General features: G+C 46.3%; 2 protein-coding genes across 4 annotated transcripts; one reads left to right on the top strand and one right to left on the bottom strand.

Annotated features, from left to right (window-relative positions):
- Window positions 1–1,665: 1,665 nt before the first annotated feature.
- On the bottom strand, window positions 1,666–18,875 carry nrip2 (nuclear receptor interacting protein 2). The gene is made up of 6 exons (XM_049007270.1): window positions 17,912–18,875; window positions 9,680–10,069; window positions 5,458–5,540; window positions 4,958–5,082; window positions 4,321–4,373; window positions 1,666–3,229 (listed from the first exon to the last, which is right to left on the bottom strand). Exons 1-6 carry the CDS (start codon window positions 18,065–18,067, stop codon window positions 3,107–3,109), a joined length of 930 nt encoding a protein of 309 aa, XP_048863227.1. The 5' UTR covers window positions 18,068–18,875; the 3' UTR covers window positions 1,666–3,106.
- On the top strand, window positions 17,460–25,353 carry LOC125738372 (uncharacterized). Of its 3 annotated transcripts, XM_049007265.1 has the most exons (3): window positions 17,460–17,702; window positions 19,156–19,950; window positions 21,018–23,593. In XM_049007265.1, the coding sequence occupies exon 3, from the start codon at window positions 21,390–21,392 to the stop codon at window positions 23,196–23,198; it is 1,809 nt and encodes a 602-aa protein (XP_048863222.1). In that variant the 5' UTR covers window positions 17,460–17,702; window positions 19,156–19,950; window positions 21,018–21,389; the 3' UTR covers window positions 23,199–23,593. The 3 variants fall into 3 exon arrangements, 2 of the variants coding, with proteins under 2 accessions (XP_048863222.1, XP_048863223.1); XM_049007266.1 differs by lacking the exon at window positions 17,460–17,702 and having other exon boundaries at window positions 18,886–19,950; XR_007396804.1 differs by lacking the exons at window positions 17,460–17,702; window positions 19,156–19,950; window positions 21,018–23,593 and adding exons at window positions 23,600–24,350; window positions 24,868–25,353.
- The last annotated feature ends 31 nt before the right edge of the window (window positions 25,354–25,384 follow it).

Below are 25,384 nucleotides of genomic sequence, written 5' to 3'. Positions count from 1 at the left end.
ATACACAGTGCTACATAGCATCTGATATACAGTGCTACATAGCATTTGATACACAGTGCTACATAGCATTTGTTATACAGTGCTACATAGCATTTGATACACAGTGCTACATAGCATTTGTTATACAGTGCTACATAGCATTTGATACACAGTGCTACATAGCATTTGTTATACAGTACTACATAGCATTTGATACACAGTGCTACATAGCATTTGATACACAGTGCTACATAGCATTTGTTACACAGTGCTACATAGCATCTGATATACAGTGCTACATAGCATTTGATACACAGTGCTACATAGCATTTGTTACACAGTGCTCAGTTAGCATTGTTTTTTCAGATGAAGCATTGCAACACAATACATAATGGTATAAATGTTACGGGACTTAATTTCAAGAAATACTCTTATTACTGAACCAGAAGTAAAGTACAGGTTGACACACATGCCCCAGTGGGGGTATTTCACATATAACATTATCTTTCTTTTAGCACCTATGCATTATCCTCATCCTGTGAAATCATCCAACACGTAAAAGTCTCTTTTTCGGCTGGGCTTAGGTTCGGCCCCCCGCACTTTCCTGAAATAGGGTCTCCAGAGGGGGGTGGGGGGTGCGAGGGATGTGTTATTCTCCTGACCGTAAGGGAGAGGGATGGGATGGTCCCGTGGGAGCTACTGTGTTATGTTCCGGCCGTAATGGAGAAAAGACGGCGGACGGGCAGTGTGCCAAAAAACCAGGTCTGAGCTGTGACCGAACGTCACAGCAGAGGCTGAGTCACACTCCTCAGCCCCTCAATTACTCACGAGCCCCTGGGTCAGATAGGGCCCCCGTCAACCACGGTGTTTAAAATGGCATTTGTGCCATGGGGTTGGTATCACTCTCTAGGTTCATACCAGAGCGTGAGAAGCACTGTGGCACGATAACACTGGGATGGCTTCCAACAAATGCTTGGAGAAGTGGTAGCTGTTGATCCACTGGAGGTTTATGGTTGGGTACATGTGTGTGAGCATTGTCATATGTGGATGCTGGAGTTGGTCTGGCCCACTATGGGAACATCTGCTTTGAAGCATCACTCATGGACTGGTTAACATGAGAGCTGAGATGCTGACTGAGAGGAAAGGAGGCATCCTTCATCATGTATATACTTCAAAGCAAAATGGCTGCCCTAATAGTCCTCTCCATGCAGCCGGCGCAGTGTGTTGTTTCAGTCATGTGTGGGGGGCTCTCATGTGTGCAGACATTATCACTGAGCTCATGGCCAGACCACAGGGCCTTCATTATCTCTATAGGGGGGTGTTCTGTACAGGAACAACTCAGCTTGGATTATGCGATGCATGGTGGTTGGACAGCTGCATGGTGATGATATCTATCCTCATCCTTATCCATCTCCACGGACATCTAAACTATCCACACCCCACCCCCACATGCACCAAAACCGCCCCACCTCGTCCCCTATACATGTGTATTACCGTGGTATTACCACCTTCTCCATTCCCATGCAGCCCTGTAATCTCCCTTGACTCTCCCATCAAGAAGTTCTCACTGACCAGTAGCTGGTCATTAGCATACCGTACCAATCCACTATCGCCACATCTTTTCCTTGTTCCCTCATTACACAAAGGTCAACCATTTCGGTCAGATACAAAGAAGGAGGACGACACTTTGTAGCCAGAATACATATCTTTATTAGGCTGATAAAATACTGCTCGGAAAAAACAAACACAAACAGCACATCTCGTCCCATAAGTTCTTCGTCTCGCACGTTGCATCACTGCTACAGAACATCAGAGGCAAATAAAGAGCTGTCACGTGTCAGTGAATAACTACAGACCAACAGATACAGCAGGGCTCATAAATCTGGTTGAGAGAACTCTAAGTGCTCATCAATTATCCATACAGTCAGCAAATCATCGGGGAACCGTATCAGACACTTCGGGTGAGGATTAAGGAGTAGGTGGCTCTTCTCTGGTAGGGCAATAGCAGAGATGAGCGAAAGTCAATTCTGAATCGAAAACACTGAGTAAGAAGTCAGTTAGCTTTTATAGTCAGTAGTAACTACGCTAATCCAAAGAAGAATAAGAGAAGCATAGACGTAGATTATTTTTCTCCGACCAAAAAAGTGTTTCAAGCACCAGCCTGGAGGGTTAGTCCCATGAAAAGAGCAAAGGGAAGCGAGTGGGCCCTTGTCTTGGCAGCCTCCTCTGGTTGGCATGTGGAAGGGGAATTGTGGGTATTACCTCTTTCCCATGTGCAACGCTAAAGTCAGTGAAACAAAACAGCTCCTTCGTTTCACACACACATTGATACAAAGGCTAACAGCTAGAAAACAGTGTTCAAAATCGGGAACATCTACTGTCCACAGGGGGCATAATCAATAAATGTCACTATGGCGATAACTCTAAAAATATTTCAGTGCTCTACTTTTTCATTTGACAGACACAAATAGCTTTTTTAGAACTCTGGAAACAATTATGTACTGAAAATCAGCTTTTAGTGGATGTGACCTTCGGGTGAGGGGACTCACAGTACGGCAGGTGTTTCACTGGGCTGAAGATCATTCGGTAAGGTGGTAAACAAAGAGGATGCAACAGCCTGGAGTCTCCACTTTGTCTCTAATGTAAATGTGCAGATTCAAAGCGGTTTTGGCAAAATACGGGAAAATTAGCTTCTTGTGCTACATGCCAACAATGATTCAACAGCTAGTACAACACCCCCTACATGCGCTTCGCTGGTTCTGTCCATGAATACAATTTAGAACACAGAAAATGCAAATGAGTAGAAATGGTATGATCCTACTAAAACATGGACATCAAGGGTTCCCTATCCTCTTCTTGGGCACCATTGGTCATTTCACCTGTCTGTCATTCCTGAATCTGCTAATTATGGGTTTGATCGGGCTACTTGATTAGTTAAATCCGATTATCTGGTGGTGGTATTATATGGAATGGCTGGAAGTCCTCAAGGGGATGTTTGGAAACCTCAGGTTTAGATGAATATTGAAGATAAGGACCCCGTCCTAGAGGTCAACGGCGAGCCAGCAAGGTGAGGAACCATGTGGAGGGAGAGACCAAATGCTCCAGATGTGGGGGGGCATGGAAAAGGTCACATGGTTGGGTTCTTGTTGTTGTCAGGATGGCACAGGCTTTCCATGTAGGTTTCCAGGAATGGTAGCTCCTCTCCAGAGCCATGGAGCCTTAGAACTCGGCCATGGAGATCCACACAACACTGAGACAGAAAGGGATGCATGGGAATTTAAGAAAACAGAGCAAATGTGATTCGTTATCACAAAGAACAAATAGTGTAGCATATTGTATCACTGAGTAATGTATTTCACATAAATTACCCCTTTCGTATAAAAGTACAAGAAATTGACTTTGATAAATATCTGCTAAGTGCCTAAATAATTGTAGAAATAAATATGCTTCACACAAGACTGAACTTGAAATGTACCGTTAAGTCTTTGTAACCGTTTCCATGAATCATACGCCCAGGTATGTTTGGCATTTCAAACAGTGAGATTATCAGCTATTGAAAGCAGTTGTTTCATACGGTGCCAGAGTGACGAATGAACCTGAACAGAAGAGGACGTTTAAAATGCCTGGCCCTTAAAGGCCATTTCACTTATCTGCTCACCAAGAATCTCAACGCGGCAGCCGTTACAAAGCCACGTGGGATTTGGTGACAGCTAAGCTACCTGACAAAGCAGCTGGCTGGGTTTACACCTGAAAGGATTGACTTAACCACTGTAAATGCCACATGAAAATGAAGCAGCTCTGGCCGAATCTCCTCCACTGCGGCTACTCTTCCAAGTCACCATAGCTTTCGTGATGTGGTCGGTTTTTGTTTTTGAAAGTCAGCAGCTCTGGAAATGCCTCGCAGTTTCCTCCACGACACACCGGAGTTAGTTCAGCCAGATTCATGTCAGCACGCTATTTTAAGAATGTCTGAAAACATATTCCATGATAAAATTAGATTAAATTCTCAAAAGGAGCTGCCCAGAATGATGGAGAAGTACTGGGAGTCCTTTGCGGGTAACGAAAGCTCTGTTCAAATCTCGTGCAATATATTGACATGTCAAAATTTCTTTTCCTGTCTTGCTCATAGGTATTGCTGACGTATTTATCACATCATGCTGTATTTTAATGGAGTGATTTGGGTTAAGGAGCCTAGTCAGCAGGACTTGGGGCTTCGACAGATAAACCTATACGGTTCAGCTTTGTCATATTCTACCAAATTAATCAGTGCCAGTGTAGGAATGTGCTCAAGGCAAATGCAAATATGAAGTAACTGGATATTTAAAAAGCGGAAAGGCTTACTTTCAGTTCCAGCAGAGTCTGGAGACCCAGGCACAGATCAAACACGTCCTCCTCTGAAGAGAAAAGAGAGCAGGGAGGGGTGGACCCATGTTGAGTACCGCTAGTGGTGCCCGCATGGACTGAAGACGCACTGAAGAAGTGGGGCCCTATTGACAACCGCTACATGCAATTTTTTAATAATTCACAGTTACGTAACCGGGCTGCTTGAGTCAGAGGCAGTTATTGCTTGATTTGCATTCTGTGTCCCGTGTGTTTTCCAAGGTGCATGATAAGCTTAGACATTTAAGTCCTGACACTGCAGGCAGTGTTTCTTTTTAAAGGCCAAATGCACAAAGATTAGACTTGTGAGTCCCAAAAAAAATGCATATAGAGTTAAAAGACATAGAGCCTGTTTAAAATGGCATTATACGCATAATTTTAAAAATCATTGTATTGTTTTCATTATTAATAATCTTATTATCATTGTTGTTGTTGTCATCATGTAAAATGCTGTGTAAAAAAAACTGCCATGCAGTTGCAACAATAATGCGACCGGATGACTGTCACTCCATCTTTCTCTTGGTAGGTTATTTTTTGCCTTCAAATGATGAGCATATAATTGAAAAATTACAGTGAAATGACCCGGCAAGGACCTTACCAACGACATGCGCAGAGCACCGCACCCTCCCTTTGCCCAGCTGCAGATGGAGGTCCTTCACTGTAGGGGGCAGTGTGGTCACGGGGCAGCTGTGTTCCTTTTGACCCTCTGGAGTAGGCAGCAGCCTACCAGTAAGAGCACAGCAGGGATCATACAGTATAAGAACTATATATCAGAAACAGGATCTACGGATGGAGGAACAGAGAACATAGCAAAGGCCAATGACACCTGGAAATCAACCACAGACAAAAATATATACATAACGGAAATTCACACAGAGGGTGACAGAGTATTTGTTATACCAAACCCTCCTGTACATTACTTCCTGAAACTACTGATAGCTAGAATTAAGCCTAAAAATAGCGATATTTGTAGATAGTGAGGTCTGCTGTGGATGTCCCACACTGACTACATTAAAGTGACGGTAGCAGACCATGAGGTCTTGCACTGTTTATCTTCTAGCTGCATGCATGATCCTCAGAGGCGGCTGGAACTCTCACCCGAGTCTTCGGCAGCAGGTGTAGGAGATGCGGTTCACCCGGCAGTTAGTATTTATGGAGGCCTTCACTTCCTTGTCACAACACTGCGGATTATAAAAGCACAGAATTCAGCGCCATGTCCGCACCTTCCAAGCAGCAGGCAATTAGACTGCACATACGGCAGAAGCTTACTTCCCTACTTGCGCTGCCAGGCTGTACATGAATTTACCACATCATGATGTGAAAGTTTATTTATGACTAGAATGAATAAAAAAATAAAGATTTTCTCATTGCCAGCATTTTAGCATATACATATATATACATTATATTTAGTCATAAAGGAGAATGACAGGAAGCTGAAAATTCTGATCTTTGTGTCAGTCAGGAGATTTACTGTAGAAAACATTACGTTGTTACTGAAAGCTGTCGCTCTGCTCTTCCCTGTTGTATAATATGCCACAGGCTGAGCATGTGACTATGGCCAGCAGCTGGAACACTGGTAAAAATTAAATGGAATTCAATACAGTCATTTATAGACCACAGCTTTATAATGTACATACCACGTTTTCCATCCATCCATTTTCCAAACCGCTTATCCTTCTGGGTTGCGGGGGGTCCGGAGCCTATCCCGGAAGCAAAGGGCACGAGGCAGGAACAACCCAGTTGTGTTTTATTTTTTACATTTAATGTTTATTATGTATATATGGGTTTAGATCAAATTATGAATTTAATTATTGTATATCAGAAAATTTCAGCTAAATAAAAACCCCATTATTGCACACAAATGCAGTGCAGGGACTCTTGCAGGACAGGTCAACACCAACAAAATTACCAAATAAGCAGCAGATTACAGTTAATAATTAGTTAAGTACAACCTACAACTGTCTTATTTATGTTTAGAATGTAGGTTTATATTTAAACTGAACTACTGTAATCTTAAAGGGATTATTGCATATCTCCTAGTTCTGTACACACACAGCTGTCATTGTCCCCTTAATATAATTAATTCTCTTTGCCGACGACTATCACTGTTGACTGAGAAAGCTTTACAGTTTCTTTCCTCATTTACAGTGGGGCTTAATATTCAACTAATCAGTAGGTAAACTTCCACACTGCTGTGACTGGCTTGGGGGGGGGGGCAGCTGTTATTAAACCTGTCGCTGTACTGTGACCTCTGGTCACCTCTGAGAAAAGGCAGCATGTGTCGTGACGTGATCACAGATAACTGCATCCAAGCCGTCCCGCTCCTCTTACTGAAAGCGAAGGGGAATTATTCCTGTTTGCAGGCTTTCCAGGGTTGGTGCTCTGTGCTTATCACCCGTTGAACTCCAGCTCAGTTCAGACGTGTTTTGTCCAGTTTATTTTTCACGGTTTACACTGACCACGTCACACTCCAGGCTATAGGGTCATTTTGTAATTTTCTTCAAATCTACTTTGTTCCCCCTAAACTTTACAGCTTTGCCAGCCAGCCGCAGCGTGTAATCGTCTGTCTGGCTGCCGTGTAAATATTCAGCTTTCACTGCTCAGCTGTGAAGTCTAAAAATAGCTTGAGGATTATTAATTGGAAGGATTTTTTTTTTTAAATTAACATTTAGCAATCTGCGCAGAAAACAAGCACAGAACAGTTTAATTTAGGGTTCAGTTGACGGGAAAAAAAAGGTTAAAGTCTAGTGCCACTCATTAACCACAAATGGAGATTTCACAGGGAGTACTCAAGGCATCATTCTGCTTATCATTATTTAAAAACAAAATCCGTAAAAATTTAACTTTTCATTGACTGCCTAATTTCTAATTAATTGTGGATGAGTCACAGTTACAGAGTGCGATGCATATTGGAACAGACACCCATGAAGTTCTACTGAAAAACAAATTATTTGTGGAGTGACATATGTGCGGAGTGAGACACATTGTTCTGTTAGATGTCTGGGGTGCAATTCTGACACATTCGGCTTTACACTCCGCTGACATTAACAGTGAAACCTCACACCCACCCACAGGTCACTCAGACTGTACCTGCTTAGTTATATTCAGTTAGTATAAAAAGGTTTGCAGAAAAAATTAAAATGTATTTCATGAATGAGGTGCTAGACATTGTCAAAAAAAAACATAATACAAACAAAAATCATGATTTTGAAAATTAATAATTTACTATATGCTGGATCTAATACAGCTATTTTCATGTCCAAAATCACTGTAGGTGAAGACTGTAATGTATTAAAGACCCGTCGGAAGTTGGCTGTGTACCGACCAAACATTAATTCCAGGTTCTTACACAGTGCAGGGTACATACACTGCATTATTTGTACCTTTAAAACCAGGGTCCTGGGTCCTTTTTCTGTGCTGACATGACCCTGTTGATTTTCAGACAAAATCAATATACCTGTGGAATATGGTGAAATGGGTTTAGACCAATAACTGACCACTAATTAAGAATGGCTGAGAAATTCTGACCTTGACAATATGACTCATGGGACTGACTTGGTTGCCTTAGTTTGCAGAGTTTCACAATCCGGTCCTTGGGGACTCACAGACAGTCCATGTTTTTTGCTTCCTCCCAGCTCCCGGAAAATGTGGACTGTCTGACAGGGAGGTCGGAGGGAACAAAAACGTGGACCGGCTGTGGTTTCTCGAGGATTGAATAGGGAAACATCGGTCTACGGTTCTGCAAATGGTTGATTGGGGAATAGAGGAAATTGATACGCTCAACTGTGATACTATTGAAGAAAGCACTTACCCTAGATTGTGTAGAAGACAGATATACTGTACATCCACGTAAAATGATCACATTTGAAAGACAAAGCTTTTAGCTCTGTAATGCATTGAAAACCAACGACATGATCAAATAAACCAATTTTGCTAATGGAGATACTTTGTTGCTGTTCGCATGGCATTTGTATGTTAGAGAAAAAACAGTCTGCGTAAGAGTTTTCATCACTGCGGCTGTCGAACCAGGTGGTCATTGTTGCAGTTGCTGGCATATTGTTAAGGCTGTATTAAAGCAGATTTTCCATCTCTCATCACACCACAGATGCTCTCTGATGGGAGCTACACAGACCTGCTGGCGTGTCTGTCGGTGGCTTGTTAATACGCGGACTACAACCGGCCAAGATGAGGCCCAGAACAGAATGTGCTATGGACTTCATATCTTCTGTTTACACATGGTTACATGTATGACCGTATCGATCAAAGAGCCAGCCGTGATCCTCAGGTGAGGAACCTTCAGTGACATCTCCATCAGGTGGCAACTGGATAATGTGGAACGTGAGAGAGCCTTGGCTTCTCTTCAGGTGGATGCGTCCACTGATTGGACCGTTCCCATTGAAGATTCTCCTGTCAGATTTTATTCTGCAGCTCTGCAGTCTTCATCTGGTTACTGCAAGCTGTTGTACAACATCTAACTTTCATCTACATCTAGTTAATAGAGTGTACAGGTCTGTGAGACCATTCTCATCCGCTGCATACAATACACGGCATTGCGTCAACGACTCTCATTAATTTCATAACATCTTTTTCATCCTTTTCATTCCTGTATGACTGTTTCGGCTCTTTTTCGTCTTTCATCATTTCAGCATTTTCTGTGGCGGTGGGGGGCTGGGGGGGGGGGGGGGGGTTTAAATCTGGAGAATCAGGTGGCATTAAAGCCTCCAAGGTTTTCTGCCTTTTAACAGCCTCTGGTTGTTATGTGTTTGTGCTTTTAGACAGTTAATAGACTTGTGGATATTGAGATTTTTTTTTTAATCAGTCTCAGCTTTGTCAGGTTTGTCTTTGTCCAGCAGAATGAGTCATGCTGATAGGTTCTTGCCATTACGTGTGTAAATAGCTCGCAGAGGTTTCCGACGACCGGACACCGTTAAGAGATCAACGGCTCCTCATTTTATGTCTTCATTATTGCAAATATGTGAAATGAATCACAGCGGCTCCTCAGCCAGACACACTGTTTTTTCCTCAAAGTTTCATTTTTATTTGAGGACTGGAGAAGGAGTTGCTGCAGCCTTCAGCGTTTGTGCTTTCTGAAGAGAATGAGAGCACATGACGGCATGGCTGATGCTGTGTGCCGCCATTTTGAATGTGAATATCCCCAAAGACTGTCCAGTGAGGGACCGGCATTCTTTCCAGGCTGTTCCTGGATGGATGGACGGATGGATGGATGGTGCCATAGATAACAGGTAATTGAACTAGAGACATCAGGGAGTTCCTATTAAAAGCCAGGCTTGAATACAAACTGATGCTAGACTCTCCTTACCTTGCACTGGACCACCAAAGCAGTGAGGGTCGTGGCTGTCTTCCTCTCCTCCATTCTCAGGCTCTCGTCTCTCCGGCCGGCATCTGATTTCTTATTTGCTGCCTTCTCGCTCTGCCACCGGCCATCGGATTTGCTCACAGCCTTGCCGGCCTCCTCCTCTTCCTCTTCTTCTTCCTCCTCCTCAGACCTTAAGCTCCTTTCACTCTCCTCAGGGGATTCCCTCTCTTCCGTCGAGTCATCCGCCGTGCTCTCGCTCTTCTCCTCTGGCTCCGCCCCCTCCTTGCTGTCCGCTAGCGGGGAGCGCACCCGCGCAGTGGTGTCCCGGGCTTCACCGCGCAGACGCGGTATGTTGCCCTCTAGGAGGCGCCGTTGCACTATGCAGTGTGGTTGCTGTGGAGAGACGGCGAAGAAAAACACATAAAACAAAGTCAGAGGTCAGAGGTCAGCTCCAGATATGTAGGGTAAAGGTTACTAGAAGGGTATTGGGTCATAACTCAGGGTGAAATATTCTATGTTCACAAAATAACTTAGTAATTGCGTAAAAGAATGTTAAGTAATTTTGCCAATATAAAATATTTGTATAAATACTAATGTCTGTATTTTAATAATGTCAGACTTGTTCAAACATGCAGAGGTGGAGGGTTCAGGTCAAGTACAAATCCAGACCAAGATTTTCATTCAGCCAAGCAGTTGAGTACTCTCTGCCTGTGGCTCTTTAAAACTCAACTGGTTGGTTGAAACAAAATCCCGGTCTGGACCTGAAATCTCCACCTCTGAAAACATGGCAGACCGAAGCATAATCTGACAATCAGTTCACCCCATTGAATTCCTCAATGAACGATCATACACTTGGTGGCAGAGTGATACTGTAGGATTCCTGTTAGTAAATAATAGACGGAAATCCGTGAGCCTTCGCGATTCACTGACATGTTTTCCCCCGGGGAGCCAGGCCAGTGAGATACAAGGTCAGCCAGCCCCAGCAATGGCAAAGACATCAATAACGTCATTGAAAGGTCTTGCTATTCATTGTTGGAACTAATGTAGCCAACACAGACTACGTGGAAAAAAAGGCTCAAGTTTATCAATATACAATATGAAATAAATTAACTAATATAAATGACTTATTTATATGATAAATATAATTGCACATATTTATATGAGGCACGTCCCCTAAAGCCAACATAATGCCCACGTTTTATTCTTTTTTATCATTATTATTTCCTGTTTTGCTGTTGCTGTGCATGTGGGAATGTAAATGCGTGCATTTTCCCCCGTGGTTCAGACACAATCAGCGTCGACTCCGAGGCAGGGTCACGCACCAGTGAGCTGGTGCCAGCCAGTTTCCTGACCAGACTGCAGTTCAGGATCAACACAGCCATGAAAGACTCAGCTGCAGGTCAGGCTTTGTCGTTAATAAACACGCGTGGTGCCCCAGGCACAGTAGACGCACGGGGACATGCACACAGCTGCATGATGATAGCCACGCTTCACTTTTAAGGCCCAGGGGAGGGTCGCAGCTCAGTCTTAAATGGATCAAACTGCTATTTCTCTGGGCACAGTCCCTCCGCATCTGTGTCGGCCCTGGAAGATGGACCCTGCCTTTGTCACCACGTCCTCATCATCCTCTCAGTACAGACACACTATCCTGCCGCTCCTCATCATTTTTATAATCCAGTCAGCACACCAGGGTTAAACATGACTGCCGAAACAGCAGAGTAGACAAGGGACACTGCTTGTTCTGACAGGGGGGGACAGACAGTCACGCTAAAAAGGACACCCCCCCAAAAAAAAAAAAAAATCAATATTTAAAAACTCCTTTAGAACATTTGTCTGCTTAGATTCTCAACATCAGATGCCCTTTTTTATTAAATACATGGACACACCCACAAGCTAACATACCATTTTACAAACGCACTCAAAACAAGGACAAGTACCATTAATGTGGATGAGAATGCAAATTAAAATCTTTAAATTCCCCCAGTTCCGGTTTACATAGAAATAATGTTTTATACATGAATCGCTTCTATTTCCAGAGTAATGCATTGTGGGAAGGACACGGCCAAGCTCACAGGGGCTGTGTTATATAAACCTCTGCAAATCTAGACCTTGAAGCGGCTCTGTTGCAAGAGCTGTAACAAATTCACACATGATTGAAAAGAAAGAGAAAAGACGACTAAGTGTGTGAAAAGCATGGGAAATACCACAGTGCTTTAAGGAAGATGGATAAACATCACTGGAAGATGGAAGTCATTACCAGGCAAATGCCAAGGGGTCTGACCTAAACTCTTTTACAGGAGAGTTTGAGAGTGTGACTGAAGATGAGAGATTTGCCAGGGGGGACGCATTAGTCAGGCTGATAAAAGAGGAATGAGTGTCAGTGTTCGGTGCCACCTTAACGTCCTCTTGGTTGTTTTTGCCTCTTTGGCAGTCTGTGAAAATGCTTTTGCTACTTTGTGAGTGTTGCCCCTTCCAGTCTGTGTTGGCGAGAAATGGGGAAAAGGGTGATAAGGTTCCGCGTGGCTCTGTGAGTTAGGAGTCCGTGTCTGTGATCGGAAGGTTGTTGGTTCAATGCCACGGTAGGGTCCTTGGGTCCCTAAAACCTAATTGGCCCAGGAATGTTGGTTGACCCTGTGCTCTGACCCCAAAACCTGCTATAACCCGTGTATCTCATGGAAAGCATGGTGCCATTAGTGATTAAAGTATCACTATTTTATTCTGTGAGATGCGGGAGAGTGCTCACAGATTCAGGGCAAGGCTGAAGCCATCATCAAGTTGTTCTGAGCCAGTTTGTCATATGCTGGCATCCCTCTTTAACCTCTGACATTCACGCTTTACCGACCTGATCTCTGTCTTTGTTGATGCCCAACACATGCCCCCACCTCCTATAATCCAAACACCTGCTGCCTTTGGATTGTGGCTCCATCCTCATTCACTGGGCTCCATCACCACCTAAATCCCTGGGATTACTGCCACATCCATCATCTGTCTCCCTCTGCATTCTAAACAGCTCTCATCAGATCGGCCCCTCCTTACGAACCATGGGGCTTATGAAGGCTTCGTCGTTGAGATCGCGCTGACAGCGGTGGTGGTCACAGCGGACTAATCACTTCATGAGACTAACTCTAATGATAGCCTTGTACACTGGGCTTTGCAAGTGGGATGCAACAACAGGTCCTTCTGGTGGGGGCGGGGGACTTGCCCCTTTCGCCTGACCGAAACAACCAATGATCAGTCAAAAGCTCCCAATCATGAAAATTTAACAAAAGGGACCCCCCCCCCCGAAAATCAGTACCAGTCTGCCAAACCTTGAAAAGTCTGTGCCTGTCATTGCAACAGCAGGGTACATTATGAAGTGCGATGTGCAGGGTGTGGTATATTATGATAAAGTACAAAAGTGGAAAAATGGTTTGCTTGCATGGTGCATTATAAGGCACGTCGCAGGATAGTGTATCGCATGGGATCTAATGATTTAGAGGCTTGCGCTGAGGCAGGCGCATGGCAACAACCTGGTCCACATCACGGTCATTTTTACTCTGACGGCTTCCTGCAGCCAAACAACAGCCAAACATGCGTTTGATGCTTCAGTTTGCTGCTTACATCAGTCAGTGATATAATTACTCCCCTATTAGTGAAATGTAAGCTAATTATCGATGGTTATGGCTTTCATGGCTCCAATTAAAAAAGAGCGGGAGGGGGTATCCGGGAGGGGGGCTGTGACGGGAAGAGAAAGAACGTAGGATGGAAGGAAGGGAGCAGAGGTCCGAAAGGTTAATCGGCCGGGCCTGTTATGGTGCCTCACGGTTCAGCTGGCTTGTTTGCGTGGGGTTGGTGGATCATGACCAGTCGCTCGCAGATATTAGGGATCCAGTACCAGTGGACTTGTTATCCCACTCCTCAGCTGAACTGGAGGAGCCCTCACACATACTGGGTGTAGGAGGAGTGTCACCAGTTAATTTTTCCAGAGAGAGAGAGGAATAAATAAAGATAATGTGGAATGAAGGATTTCCGTTGTCGAACTGGGAATTCAGAGACGGAGTAGTGATAAGGGAAGATCAAAGATGGAAGGGAAGTAACTGCAGCATATGGAGCAGACAAAGCAGATGGGCAGTGTTGTGGGGGGGGGGGCTCGATCAGAACCCCGGCATCGGGGCAAATCAGCAGATCCTCCCCCAAGTGATGACGCACGGCAGCTGCGATTCCGTCGTCCCTTGAGGTCGATCGACGGGCCTTTTCATTCCCACCTTTATTCCAGCGTCAAACGCACCACGTCCCGCAGCTGAGCGCGAATCCCGGCGACTCGGAACTAAACGGGAACGCTTATCGGAAGCTTGCCACCATGGAATTTCTCATTAATCCAGCAAGTTCTTTTCATCTATAACAACATGCCTGCTCTGCCTCCCCCCCCCCGGTTCTGGATATCCCCTGCCTTCCCTGGTAAAGGGGGATTTGAGGGGCGGGTATTGGCAGGGGAGCAGTTTGTTTTGCTAGACCTTAATGTAACAAACATACTGGCCATCCACACTTCTGACGCACTGGATCTCACAGGATACAGAATCTATTAAAAGGAGCTCTGTTCTGCACGTGCAGACACACTGCAGGACACCCTTCTGGGATTGGGGGGGGCGGGGGGGGGGGGGGTAGGACACATAACACTAAATTCAGGTGCAGAAGCGACGCGTTTCACCCTTGCGGGAAAGACAGGGACCTTAATAAAGGGCGACAACACAGAGGCTGTGGAGTAATGGCAGCCAGAAGGGTAATCCCCTTTTCCTGTCTTTCCTCCCCACAGAGACTTGCCTGCCGTTATCGTAAACAGTCCGTACTGAGTCATACCTCTTAATGCAGAAATCCAGCCAATCATATGGCTCCTTCCCTTATAACTTCTCAGTGTTTACAGTTAGTATATCCAGTACTTTTTGATACATTAACTCAAAGCAGATGACTGTTGAAATACAGCTTGTTCGACAGCTTGTTTTTTTCTCAAAGGGACTATTAGCTGTTTAATTCCCTTTCTGCATTTTGCTTATTAAGGCCTTAAGCATCTGCACGGTCTGTGACGCCTCTGCTGGCTCAGGGTCTGTCCATGGACTCCCGCACCCCCGAAAGCAGGAGGGAGACCACAGCACATGCAGTAACTCCCAGTCTTCCGGCGTTATCTGATCTCCTGCCAGCCCGAGGTCCTTACAGTGGTTACTCTTCGAATCCCTATAAGAGTCGCAGCCTGTATCTCTCTGTTCCTCTCCTCCACTCTCCCTTCTGCTCCTCATTCTCTCCCATCTGCCGCCCGCTCTTCTCCTCCCCTCCTTTCCTCACAGCCTGTATCTCTCCATGTCGCGCCCCCTCCCTTACTCGCAGCTTAACCGCGGTACGTAGCCGTTTCCTGCCTTGCCTCACCTTGGGTGTCATTAGACAGCCTCGTGTCGTGTCTGCTTTTCCTCTTCCGTACCGACATTCCCGTGATGTCAATAAGGAGTGTATGGCAGCTGTTTTGCATTCTATCATTAGGGTGTTTGTATCTATCTGTTTTTATAGCCGCTGCTCTCCTGGCAGGCGCAGAAGCCCTGTTGTTACCCGGTACCCCTCTGTTCATTGGTCACCAGGTCGTAAGCGGGGCCCGGAGCTGGGATCTGGGAGAGATATGACTCGTAGTGCTTCCCTGAGGTGGATCAATAGAGGACAGGCCTGTAGAGGGAGCAGGTGGCGTGCAGATACTGCAGGAGGGACAAATATCCCACTGCGTCTGGATGGGCTGGTGCGGCTGGGTTAAGAAGAACCTCGGAAGAGCTCAGTGGCGCTCGAAAGGTAAGAGCAAGCGGTGGGAGCGATGCCAGCGTTACACCCCTACGAGTCCGAGTGTGCCTCAGAGAACCGTGTCAGAGGGAGCAGGAAGGCTGCAGCTCCCCTCTTCCCCTTTATCTCCCTCTGTTCTCCCCCCCCCCCCATCTCGCTTTCACAGTAAGCAGCCCACCGCTGTTTACTTCAGATGGAGGGAGGCAGCTGTCAGCGCAGTCTGGCCAGGTACATCTGCGCTTATGCAACCAAGGCCTGTCCCAGAATGCTGACCTGCTTCTAGTGACATCTCTCTCCTGGGGGGATGGGGTATGGGGGGGGTGGGGGCACAGAATTATTTCACGTCACAAGGCGGCCTGTTGCCCAGCTTGGCATTCTGGATCATTCTGTGTTTGGAACGTGCCTGCGTGTGGCTGAGAAGGGGCTCTGTCATGGTCCCATATTGACACTCCATCTCCGTCTAGACTGAGGATAAATATCCACTAAATATCACATCTGGCCATTTTAATTAAATGAACATAAAGCAGGTTGTTTCTCCCACTGCAGGGACCTGTGTGACCACAGGCGGGACATGTTGTCCTGTGTCTTATTTCGCTATATACCACATTAACAGATCACACGCGAGCATATATAGGGAGGGGCATCAAGGGCAATGGCCCAAACTAATTGGTCAGCTATCCTGTCACTCACCAATTCGAAACATATGATTGGCTAATACTAAGTTTGGCGCTTCTGTATGAATTTTTGGCCTCTTATGCCCCCCCCCCCCCCCCCCCCCCCCCCTTAGAATCGTCGTGTACTTTTTGATCTCCTGGGATACGCTAGTGTCAGCTCTGAAACAGGTCCCAGTGATCAGCCGAGGAGTCACCAGCAATAACTGTGTCATGGGCAGCGTCAGTCTCCCGCACCTGGAACAAATCTGTTCCGACAGATGTGTCAGGCGGCGAGGGGGAGAGGCAGGTGGGCAGGTGGGCAGGTGGGCAGGTGGGCAGGCTGCACGATGGCGTCCACTCCACCGTCACGCTCATTATACTCCAAGCTCTGCTCTAAGGTCACAGCTCAGTTATTTATGTAGCACGTTTAGCAAGAAGCGCTATTATGTAGCACTGTGCTGGCCCTGAGGACCCCAAACCTGAAGCAACAGTCAGAAGGAAAGCAGACTCCTAGAGGCCCGAACTGCATTCCCTGGTGCCTTTTTAAAATAAGCCGGACGTGATTCTGCATTCATCCGCGCTGCGCTTACTGAATATTAAAAGCATATTTGCTTATTGAGATTCCCGGAGGAGACCGGTACATGCGGACAGAAGCTGTTCATGAATTATGCTGCGGAACATGCTTCAGTCCGTGAGGAGAGCTTTTTAGTGCATCATTAAAATGCTGACGGGGAGCCTGTTTCTGGCAATCTGATCAAAGATCTCCCCACTTTCAGCTGCGGGTCTGTTAACATGCGCTTGGGAGGGTGGTGCGTGCTGCATAGGGGGCACGCACGCGTGCGTGTGTCAGTGGGAAACTGAGCAGGTGCGTCAGCTACCAGGTCCCGCCCCCTGCCCTGCCTGTCCCTTTAGCCCCTCCCCCAGCCATATGCCCCGCCCTTTTGACAGGAGGACATTGCTCACACAGTGACCTCGCTGCTGCTAAAGGCAAACACTGGCTTATACCCTTACATACCAAAAACTCTCAGGCTTACATTTCATTACTAACATTTCAGCTTCTTTAATCATTTAATTAATGCACCCTTAATGTGCTTTTATTGTCCCTTCTCTTCCATTTTCTCTTGGGATATCCACTGACAATCAGCCAGGGTCCTGTGTTGCCTTCGGAAATACTGAAGACCTATGGGGATAGGATCCGGAGAGGTGTAGGGGAAGGAAAGGGAGCAGGGCAGCAAAACGACGGCCCCCTTCCCTGAACGCAGCATCGAGAACCACTTAGCGATATCGATCCTCTCTGTCCTCCTCATCCTCACTCTCTTGCCACTGCCTAATTCCCTCTCACTCTTCCCCTCCCTCCAGCCGCTCTCTCCAGCTCCACGCGCCGCGGTGTTGACCTGGAGCGGAGAGGCGGCGCAAGGCCGCGCATGGCTGGTTTACATCTACCATTTTAGCCCGTGGCCGTCCGACTGTCCCACACCGACTGCCTTTGCTTAGCTGGTAACATCAAGAGGCTATGTCTGACGTGGGCATGAAATACAAACTTCAGCTTCCGTAAAATCCATCGTCAGATAAGCTGCATAGTAAGTTCATAACCTTCTGTTAAAATAAACGATGCTTTGTTTTAAATTAAACTTATAATAAAGCCTTAGTAATGTCTATATAACTCCTATGCTGTGTTTTCATAGGGCTGTGGAATATTTAATGACTGCTAAATGTATAAATAATGAATTTGAGGCCTTGTGATCAGAAGCAGAAGCGGATATAATGGCTGCCAGCAGGGGTCACTCACCAGGTCCTTGGACGTGCCGAGTCTTTTGAGGCCATCGAGGGGCAGCAGGTCAGCGGAGTCCTTGTGGGTGAACTGGGTGGCCTGCTTGAGACGCCGTTGCTGGTGCAGCATGGCCTTGTCACGCATCTCCAACTCTCCCTTCTTGGGCTCGCTCATGGCGGCTCAGCGGGCGTGTGGTCCGTCTCAGGGTAGGGGGGGTGAGAGGACGTTGCCCCGGCTGGCAGCACGGAAACAGCAGGGACGCCGGGGCGCGGGGCGGCGGAGAGCTCAGCAAGCCGTCAGGCGCGCAGACAGAGGCCAGCTAGCAGTGTGCAACAGGACAGAGTGCGCTACGCTCCGTCTGCATCATGTGACTGAACACCGGCAGCGCGCCCGCTGTGTATACGCTGTGACACGGCTCAGTCAGGTGGAATGCTCCACGACAGGGCAGGATCTGTCTCACCACAGAGCTGCACTATACCACTCTACAACACAGCACCTAGTCCCATAATATACTCCCGGACAGGAAAGTGAGGTGCAGTAGCCTAGGTTACAGAACAGCAACACACGCTGACATACACAGAAGCCCCACAGCCGTATACAGAGGACGCTACAGGGCACAGGAACATGCGAGAAGGCGGGAACCTGTCAGCGCAGGGGAGTCCAGTACTGCCCTTCTCTCACGGGCAGGTAGGACAGCGAGCTGTCAAAGTGGGTCCCTTTTTCAGCGAGGAGTGTGACGTGGCGGTCTGTCCTTCTCCCCCTGGCAGTCACGGTACGTCTCTCGGTTATTTCGGCGCCAGGGTGATGCCTCCCGGTCCTCCTCGGCCCCGGGTCCGTGACGGCCGTCCCGCCAGAGTCCTGCGGCGTAAGGGCAGCTTCACACGAGAGCAGCCGTGAAGTGTCCGTGTCTCAAAGTCGCTCACCACACTGTCTGTGCCGCTTGTCCTTGCAGCACTGTGGAGGCAAACTGTGTGTCTCCTCCCCCCCCCCCCCCCCCCCCCCCCATCATCTCTCGGTTGCTCGCTCTCTCTCCCTTCCTCGGTGTAGCCACCCTCTTCCTCCCACCCCCTCCTTCCCCATCACACACACACACACACACACACGCTTCCCTGATACTATCGTCCGTTACTTCTTACAGTGATGGAAAAAAACACCCCTGACCTTCCATTCTCCTGTCACCGACTTATCGTACAGTAATACGGACAGACTGTCCAATTTTCTTTTATCTAAAATTCCGGCGTTCGTTTTTTTTCCCTTGACAGTTTCTCATACTCTAGCCTTGACCCTCAGAGAACGAGCCTGACATTCCCATCCCAAACTACCCAATTCTGGAGGGAGGACGTGCCAGCCGTTGAATCACTGCATCTTCGACAGGGAGCCTTCAAGCATTACAGTCCCACACTGTTACTGCCAGACGGCCCAGTGCCTGGGTGAGCAGTGCTGCCAGTTGTGTAACAGGCAGACTGGACGGGCATGAGACACCTGTCTGTTCACCAGGGTTCAGAAACCCCTCTATCTGTAAAGTACTTCTAAGGAGTATTACACACCAGTATATGTAGCATTGGTTATGAATTCAGGAGTATTAAATGCTAGCGTGAAGCAGTGAGCCAGTATTTATAAAGTATGGGCACCTATTTATTTATCAACGGAGAATATGCTGATCTGCGGCTGTTGTTATAATAAAGAAAAACGGCTTAAAACCATTAAGCAATTTTTTGGGTGAAATATTTTTTTATGTATTGTCCCAAATATTAGTTCTATAAAAAATAGATCTCCCCCAGCAGCAATAATGAGTTTATGGCTGTGAAAAATGTGTTGTTCTGTGTCTGCTTTTTCAATCGATTGGCCTGCCGTTTGTGGCCCCGCTGTGCCGAGCGGTAAATCATTTTAAATTCACCTCCGGTTCATTTATAAAAGGGAACTGTCGCCATCTTCTGGTAACTTATATGCATTTGATTGCAGAAAGGCTCGCAGTTTGTTTTTATTAAAGGCGACAGTTAAATGGCCATTCTGGCTTTGCTCCCGTGTCATCTCATTTTCCGGACAGACCACGTGAAGTATGTTTCCTCTTTTCGCTTTGTTCCCGCGCTTGATTTGCTTGTGATGGCATATGATCGTCGTAAATGGAGGGAAATCAAATCAGGTCGCATTTACAGGAGAAATGAGGAAGTAATGAGGAAGAGGGACAAATGGAAATGTTAATATAGGCCGGGGTTTAATGTTTAATAATTGCACATATAATTTGGCACACTTAAAAATGAGATATCCACTACCGACAGATGTGTGTGCAATAATCCCTCGGAAACTACTCAGTGGTAATAACGGCCGGGTGCTTCTTCGCCCCATTTAATCGTGGCTACAAATGATTTCTTCCGCTTTAATGCTCGAAAGGCAAATGTCCCATATTGCCAGTTGGGTTGCTAGGGCAGGTGGCGACAAAGCCGAACAAACAGTCTACAGCACCCTCCTGCAAAGCGTAGGTGCGGCGTGAGTATCCGCCGTCTCCCTCATTTCACCGCGATCGTTTAAGTGACCCTGACACGTGTTTGATCGGCTAATGCGCCTGCGCACGATTGCCGCTATGAATTAACTGCGCTGTTTACCGTCGGCGTGAGATGGAAAAAATAGTAAGAGTGTCCATATTTATTTATGTTCGGCAGAAAGTCCGAAATATTGGCATGGCCCATGGCCGTAGGATACTGCTACAAACTGATAATTGGTTATAGCATTTTTGTTTTGTTTTCCGTTTCTTTTTCTTGTATTGTCTGCATTTGTTGTGCTCGTCTCCATGGTCACTGTCTCTATAGCAGGTTCCAGCCAAAATGATCAACTTAATGCTGTATTAAGAATATTATGTAGCAGGGAGAGCTTTAACAAAATGCATTTAAAAGTAGAATAGAATGGGAAGAAAAAACTTTAACAGAGCAAAGTCATTGGTGTGGGGGGGGTCTGTCTCTGACAGCTTAGTTAATAAGATGTGCTAGTCCATCACAGGGCAGTGAGACACACAACTGCCAATGTATAGATCTCAGCTACCCTAACTGCGTTGTGTAAAACCATTAAACATTGATTGATATAAATATATGTCTGAATTTTGTGAATATTATCTATTGTGCCTCTGCAGGTTGAATAGAACAGCCTTGGTCAGTATGTAGGTCTGGAACATGTCACAAATGAATAATGTAGACTGAAGCCAACCCCAGACTGTACCAAATAAAGAAAAATCAAGACCCCAGACAGTACCGATAAAAGAAAAATCAAGACCCCAGACAGTACAGATAAAAGAAAAATCAAGACTCCAGACTATACCGATAAAAGAAAAATCAAGACCCCAGCCAGTACAGATAAAAGAAAAATCAAGACCCCAAACTAGACCGATAAAAGAAAAATCAGGACCCAAACTAGACTAATAAAAGATAAACTAAGACCTCAGGCTACACAGGCAGCAGTAAGGAGGACTTTTTCAACCTTTAGGCTTGGGAGAGAAGCAGAGGAGATGGAATCATCAGAAAGTATAAATCAGCAGAAAATGATGTACAAGAGAAAGATGGCTATAGTGGTCAGGATTCCAGGGGCTTTTGATAAACCCATGGAGGAGCAAGACTGTGGCAGGGAAACCAGGAAAAGGACGGGGAGATCCATCTCCCAGGATGGAGCAGGATGCACACCAACCCGACTAGCTTCCAAAGCTGATGGAGAAATCAAAAAGACAGTAAAGTTGGTTTGGACAAAAGGAGACCTGCTGGGAGGTGCTGACATAGCCGGGGGGTGGCGTAGTGCCAGTGACATGCTGTTTGTGCTGAAACCATTTGGGGTGCAGATCCACAGGCTGCAGCCACCACCAGCTCCCAGAAGAAATGTTTCCATCAAGTACCTGAGAAAGACTAGAAGGAGGGAACAGCAGGCTAATGAGCAGGATCAGGAGCGCAAGTACCAGGGTAGGCAGAGTCCCCCCAGGAAGGCGGCCACGGTTTGTCACCTGGACCCCAGTCAGAATGATCAGCTGAGGGCCTGGATTCATGGGAAGGACCTGCTAGCTAAAAAGGAGAGGCGTGCTAAGAGGAGCGAGAGAAGGGCTGTGAGGAGAGAGCAGAGGAGGAGAGAGCGAAAGAAAGAGGAGAGGGCAAAGGTGTCGGAGCAGAAAGTCAAAGAGTGGATGGAAAAGAAAGGCAAGGAGGCTGCCGGTGTTGAGAAACACAAAAGAAAGCTACGAAAGGAAAGTGAGCTAAGGGAGCAGATATCTCACACAGCAGAACAGATGAGAGGCGCTGTGGATACTTCTAGAGTAGGTAAACACAAGGGTGAAGGATTCTACCAACAACCAGCAACAAAGCGCATGTCTAAGTTGGCTGATGTGGTTCCCAGTCAACCAGAAATGCAACATGGGTATCCGGCTGCAAAACCTCACTTTTCAGTTAGGAGAAATCTCGTTCCCTTGGATAATGGAATAGAGAGGAGACCATCTACACTATTGCCGGTTGGGAAACTTGATCAAGTAGGTGTCCCTGCAGAGGATACCAACCATTCTGAGCTTCAGGTGGATGTAACGCCAAGGTTGAAGCTAAGCAGGATGGAGCGAAATGTTACCAGTGTGGTGGGACTTAGTAATGATGTTATAAAACATAAGGCAAATAAGGCAGGCTTGCTTTCCTTCAAGGAATCTAGACAAGTGAAGGAAAAGGCTCCACTGAGACAAGACAGCAACATCGTGGGATTTCAGGGGTCTAAAAGCATCCTGAGACTGCAGGGCAAGCGGGTGGATGTACCACATGCCATCCAGTCACCTCAGGACACCAACTGCAATCTGAGAGGTCATTCCACCAGAGGGACTCGCAGCGAGAGGCTGCAGAAGAAGGTGGAAGTAGGGATGGAGAGGAAGCTACGGGTGAAGAAGCCAAGGGTAGGTAAGGAAGCCAAGCTGGATCCTCAACTCAAGCACCTTCTTCCGGGAACATCCAGGAGGACGGAACTTGTCACACTGCATGGGATGACGAAGGTAGGCAGTGACATCACATGTCGCAACTCTGACGAAAACATTCATGGACGTCAGAAGACGGTAACAGCCGAGATCACCTGGCTGGATGAAACCAGGTCGAGATCCTCAAATAAACAAGATTCGAAGATGCAGCACGAAGAAGCAACAGCATCACCCAAGATCACAGGAAAGCATGGAGCCCTTATAGCTTCTCACTCCATTCAGCTAAGACCAGCCGGATCCACTGACCACTGCACCCGGGATACTAGTGTGCAAAAGAGAGTGGGGGGGCAGTGGCCAAGAGATTCAGGAAGGCAAGACACTGTATGAGAGGCCAGAGCCCCAGGGTAGTGAAGCCCAAGAGCTTTCAGACTTACCTAGATGTCTGCTCCAGAGTTTGTTCAAAAACTATAGCAACAAGCATGAGGACCCCAACAAGATATAATCTTATAGTGTATATTTAGTACAGTTATCTAGTTTTCTTCACTGTAAAACTATTAAAATAATAAAAGCTGTGTAGAAATACTGTACTACTGTTAATACATTGATATTTTATTCCATGTTGTTAACAGGACAGACATACTATTCAATTTTAATTATATTAATTTTTTAAATATAGCACCTTTCTCAACAAAATGAGCCTATGGCGAGACTTGCGGTAACAAGAGCGTGTGGCAAACCATTGCTACATCATGTATGTAAAACGGTGCATGAAAAGAGGAAAGGGAAGAGTGCCGGAGGAGAATGGAGGAGAGAAACCCAAGAAAAGCTTCTGGGCATCAATGATCAACCGGCAGCCCAATTAAAGACTAAAGTAATAGTCAAGATTAAAAAACTGAGACCAATTCTGCATGATGAACGTTTCAATGGCCCGGTAGCTAGACGTTTTAGTGCCAGTTGTTCCTTTATTTGTATGTGAGATGACAAGGAAGCCTGCATTCTGTGATCTGAATGTGCGATGCTGCTTTTGAACGTGAATCAGTTCTGGCAGGTAGGCAGACACTTGATCTTTGAGTGCCTTATGCGTAAGTAGAACTTTTGAAGTCACCCCCGACCCTAACAGGACGCCAGTGCAGGGAACTATGAGCAGGGGTTGGCAGCTTATTTACAAATTTTGTTTCCATAGAAACATTCAATAATTTTTACAGGATTTTTTATTTCATATTCAAAAAAAAAGGCAGAAATGGCAGTTGATTGGCCTGATGTTCAGTTCAGTTTGCATAAAATTGAGTCCCAAGTTCTGGCAGAAAGGTACCTAATTAGACTGACATTGTATGACATGGAGAACCTTTATATCTCATGTTAGTTTATGATGTACATTGATTTTTCCATATCGTAAGATTTCTAAAAGTCTTGTCATTTTACTATTGTATTGTATCTGTACTGCCCTACAAATACAAGACACGGTAACTATGCTGACACCAAAACTGAGAAGAAAGGCTCCAATGGGCTGCTTTGACTATCCAGCCGTATGCGTAGTAGGTAGGTGAATGCTAGTGTTTTCTTCAAAACTGAGCATGGCTGAATTTGCAATAAAACAGCACTTAAGACAGTGCTTCTAAAACTTCTTGTCTTGAGACCCTTAAAAATGATAAAATCCGCCCCCCCAAGAAAATTCGCCATTGTGGGTACCCGATGGCGAGATGTGCCAGTCACAGGCAGCGCTAGCCTTCAACACCTAAGATACCCGACACTTTTATTGTTCTCCACTATTGTAGTTGCTGGTAGCTTTTGGCAAAAAATGATCATTAATCTGCTTAATTTTGTATTGCTACTTTCTAGAACTTAACTCCATAAAAGTTCCTTCAGATTTTATATGTTAATAAGTTCCGTTTGTTTATAAATTTGGAACTATGACTAGCTCTGTGTCATTCTGGACAAATACGCCTGGAAATCAATAAAAGATTAATGAATGCTTACAAAAAAGGCAGCTTCAACGTCGATAAATATGGTCAACAAATATTGTCAGTCAAATGTTATTTCTATTTTCGTCCTCCAGATGGCTGCCTGCATCTGTAGGTCCCTAGTGAAACCGTATCAGCATGGGTCGCCAACCTTCAGGAGGCGGCCCTGACGATCCACAACGTCGTCTCCCTGGCCTGCAGCCTCCCGTATTTGCACTGCCTTGTCATGGGCGATTCCTACAGGATGAGGCAGGTTTTTCCCTCATTTTTCCAAGTGGACCCTACTTACACACCCCCAGAAAGAAACACAAGCCCACGGCATGCAGTGCGACGGCTCATTTGTGCCACACTGCAGTGACCCCTCCAGCGGAGAGTGGACCACTGTGAACCAGACCCTGCTTCAAGTTCTTTGCCCAAGTGAGCTACACGGAGAATTATGCGGATAGTGTGGGGAGATGCACGCTCACCCACTACACGGCCTATGGAGACTGCCTGTTTTCCGTGGTGGTGGACCTGCTCACCAAGGAGGAAGCTACTTAATTTTCAAGTGAACGGAGAGAAAAATACCAGATGATGCCAAACACCTCCTGTGGAGAAAGATAAACAACACGT

Source organism: Brienomyrus brachyistius, chromosome 3 (genome assembly GCF_023856365.1).
Source record: "Brienomyrus brachyistius isolate T26 chromosome 3, BBRACH_0.4, whole genome shotgun sequence".
Taxonomy (NCBI): domain Eukaryota; kingdom Metazoa; phylum Chordata; class Actinopteri; order Osteoglossiformes; family Mormyridae; genus Brienomyrus; species Brienomyrus brachyistius.
This window is presented reverse-complemented; position numbering and strand designations above follow the sequence as displayed.

Bases quoted from the DNA above. Each gene is read 5' to 3' on its own strand.
- nrip2 (XM_049007270.1), bottom strand. From the start codon at position 18,067: ATGAGCGAGCCCAAGAAGGGAGAGTTGGAGATGCGTGACAAGGCCATG. The intron at 5,541-9,679 runs GTAAGGAGAGTC...TATAATCCGCAG, and splicing joins CTTTGGTGGTCCAGTGCAAG to TGTTGTGACAAGGAAGTGAA. The intron at 3,230-4,320 runs GTAAGCCTTTCC...TTTCTGTCTCAG, and splicing joins AGACTCTGCTGGAACTGAAA to TGTTGTGTGGATCTCCATGG.
- LOC125738372 (XM_049007265.1), top strand. From the start codon at position 21,390: ATGGAATCATCAGAAAGTATAAATCAGCAGAAAATGATGTACAAGAGA.